Source organism: Setaria italica, chromosome I (genome assembly GCF_000263155.2).
Source record: "Setaria italica strain Yugu1 chromosome I, Setaria_italica_v2.0, whole genome shotgun sequence".
Lineage (NCBI taxonomy): Eukaryota > Viridiplantae > Streptophyta > Magnoliopsida > Poales > Poaceae > Setaria > Setaria italica.
This window is the reverse complement of record NC_028450.1, coordinates 8,399,335-8,402,492: the sequence shown is the minus strand read 5'-3', so window position 1 is coordinate 8,402,492 and position 3,158 is coordinate 8,399,335. Positions and strand designations below refer to the sequence as shown.

Here is a 3,158-nt window from a genome sequence, read left to right as displayed (position 1 = left end):
CTCTTCATTCCCAAACGCGGTTAAATTTAAAGTTGTTTTAAACAATGAATTAAAAAGCGAAATGTTCTAGAACATAAAGCACTCTACCAACCACCTGGTCAACGAAGAGGACGATGAACACAAAGAACGCGTGTGCAGACTGCACATGCCTAAAATAGGCTGGTGCGTAGCAGGTCTACCGGTACGCCTCCATCGGAGAAGAAGAAGCTTCTCCTCGTGGAAGTGCCAAACGAACTGCCGATGCAAGCTGCGACAATTCAGCTGCTCCACCAGCTCCGAGCCAGCGTTTGACCCGGATCAATCTGGTCAGGTCGTCGGATCTCGGATCCATCGCGGCCGGTCAGAAGGACGAACAGGAGCTTATCCAAAACAAAGCCGGTCGCTTTCGCTAACCAGCCGATCACGGATTAATCAATGGAGCTTCACGAGGCAAAGATCAGCTCAACCGCTGGATGCAGGTTGACGAATTCAGAGTCAGCACAAGAATGGCGTTGTAATTTCTTTTATTTTTTATTTTTCTTGTATTCACAGGAAATGGCGAGAGAAGAATGAGCTATTCGGTTAATATTAATCGAAAAAAAATGAACGAAATAATCTTTCTTCGGGAGATTATTGATCCCGATCGAAACGAGCGGAGTGATCGTCGGCGGTGGCCGAGCAAGCTAGCTAGTAGGGGTGGTGCGAGCGGCCGAGCGCGTGCGCGGCGGTGAAGAAGCCGACGATCCCGGGGCGGTAGGGGAGGTACGACTGCTGCTGCTGCCGCCTGTCGCCGGCGAGCGCGCCGCCGCCCTGCTTGGCGTAGAAGAGCTTGTGCGCGGTCGCCATGTCCATCTCTGTCACGGCGGCGCCAGCGGCCTTGCCGCCCTTCTTCTTGCTCTGCTTCTGCGCGGGCGCCGAAGGCTTGGCGGCCTGCCTGCTGCTGCCGGCCATTTCCGCCGTCGCCTTGCTGCCGGCCGTTTTGGACGGCGCGGCGGAGGCGGTGGTGGTGGGCTGGAAGAAGAGGAACTTCTCCTTGCCGTCGCTGTGTGAGCGTCCGCCGGCGCCGGAGACGAGGTCGCGGAGGCGCCAGGAGCGGCGCGCCTCCCCCGTGGAGGCGGACTTGGGGAAGTCCCGCTCCCGCGCGGGGGACCCCGGCGCGGACCGCGGCGCCCACGCGCAGTAGGTGTCCGGCGAGGGCGGCGCCGTGGAGGCAACCTGGGGCGCCGGCGCCGTCGCCTCGTCGTCGCCGCGGTCGAGGAGGTGGTGGCGGTCGAAGACCGGGTACGCCGGGAGGATGCGGCCGTGCGCGAAGATGTCGTCGGCCGGCGCGAGGTCCTCGGCGCCGCCGCCGGTCCCGCGCGCCACGAGCGGCGGCGCGAAGGCGAACTCGAACCCCGCGTCGTCGTCGTCGTCGTATTCGCTGCCGGCGTCTGAGAAGGCGCGCTCATCCGTGCCCGGGCGGTGTGCGTCGGCATCGGCGCCGTCGCCGGGCAGCGCGTTGCCGAAGCTGAGGACGGAGTCGAGGCGCGGGGGAGGCGCCGCCGCCGCGGCCATCGCGGACATCAGAGGCGATGAAATAAAGAGAGGCTTCAGACCGGCGGGCGGAGGAGAGGAGCTCGCTCGTGCTTGTGTGCCCGGAGTGGAGCTGGACGCGTCTTGGCGGGGTGGTGGGATTGCTTTGCTGGTGTGTGCACGCTTGGGCGGCGGCGTTTATAAAGGGGGGCGGGGCGAGCTGAGATCGCGAGGAGGGGAGGCGACGCGACGCGACAAAAAGGAATGCGCGTGAGGCGACGGGCGATGACGCGTGCGGGAGTGGGGCGCAAGCAAGCTTTCGAGCTGTGCGCGCGCAGGTCGACTGGTGGTGGTAGAGGTGGGGGGAAGAAGAAGAAGATTCGACGGGGACGTCGTCGACACGGTTGCTTGCACGGGAAGGCGAAGCAACCAGGAACGGGCGGGCAAGGAAACGCGCGCGTGGCGCCCGCATTTACAACGAGCCGAGCCGGGGTGGGGATGCGGCGGAAAGGAAGCGGACTAGGGGAGGAGCAGGGCTGGGAGAAAAGTGGGCGCGAATGTTCGGCCCGTTTCGGATGGGCCTGCGTGAACGGGTGGCTGATGGGGTCGGCGAGGGCGGTGGGTGACGTGGGTCTTGGTCTTCTTCCGAGCCGCTGCTGCTTGGTCCCCAAGGGCAGGCCCACGGCACCACGCGGCACGAGTTTGTTCGGAGCCCAAACCCGCTGTTGGGCCGGGGAAATACGGCAGACAAAAACCTGCTGTTGGGCCGCGCCCAGCAACCAACAACCAACGAACGCTTCCGTTCGCTCTTCCCTGAGCGGCCCACCTCACGACTTCACGAGACGCGCGGCGCATCCACCTTGCGCCGTCACGCGTCTCGTGCCGTGCCGCCGACCCGCCGCCGTCGTCGGCCCCCAGCCGCGGCGTCGGCCGTGGGTTAGCTGTTAGCAGCGGCGGGTGGGTACCCCTTGTGCCCCGCGCGTGCCTCCCATGCCTCTCGCGCCCGCGCCAGAGGAACGGCTGGCCAGCGGCGACGCACCCACCCGGCCGGACACCCCCAACACCAATTTGGCCACTAGCTGTAGCTGGTTGGTTGGTTGATTGGTGAGTGGTGACTTGAGCTGAGCTGGCGTCGTCCACCGGTTTTCACTTCGGAGCGCCGGCGGCCGATCGTCGCCGGCTCCGCCTGGTGCCTGCACTGCAGTTCTGCACACACAGAACAAGCAGCGCTCCCTCCCTGCTCGGAACTAAATTGCAATTCAGTTCCGATCAGGGAGGAAGGGCTACTGCTTGTTTAACTGATTGTGTCACCTCTATTCATTTTTACACGACATTCCCATAAATTAATTGATCGAATTTGCAATATTAACCAACGGAGTATTGGTGTGGCTCCCAGATGAGGAGCGCACCTGCCTGGGCTCGAATCCGGTTGCGTGTATTTTCTGATGGCGCTGCTCCTTTGCAGCTGCGTCCTAGGTCGCCACGGTGGCACCGGTGGATCCCTTCGTTGGCCTCACCTAGTAAAAAAAAAGAAAATTATCAAGTTGCTAATTTATTGTCGCAATAAATATGTATGAAAAGAGAAAATGTATGAAAAGAGAAAATCGAAAGATTGTGGAACTTTACATTCCTTTTCTTATAATGAAGATGCATATCTTTTACAAGCA

The 3,158-nt window shown here is 61.4% G+C and overlaps 1 protein-coding gene across 1 annotated transcript; it reads right to left on the bottom strand.

Annotated features, from left to right (window-relative positions):
* Positions 1-474: 474 nt before the first annotated feature.
* Positions 475-1,774, bottom strand: LOC101769646. The gene has a single exon (XM_004951915.4). It carries the CDS (start codon positions 1,540-1,542, stop codon positions 667-669), a length of 876 nt encoding a protein of 291 aa, XP_004951972.1. The 5' UTR covers positions 1,543-1,774; the 3' UTR covers positions 475-666.
* Positions 1,775-3,158: the final 1,384 nt, after the last annotated feature.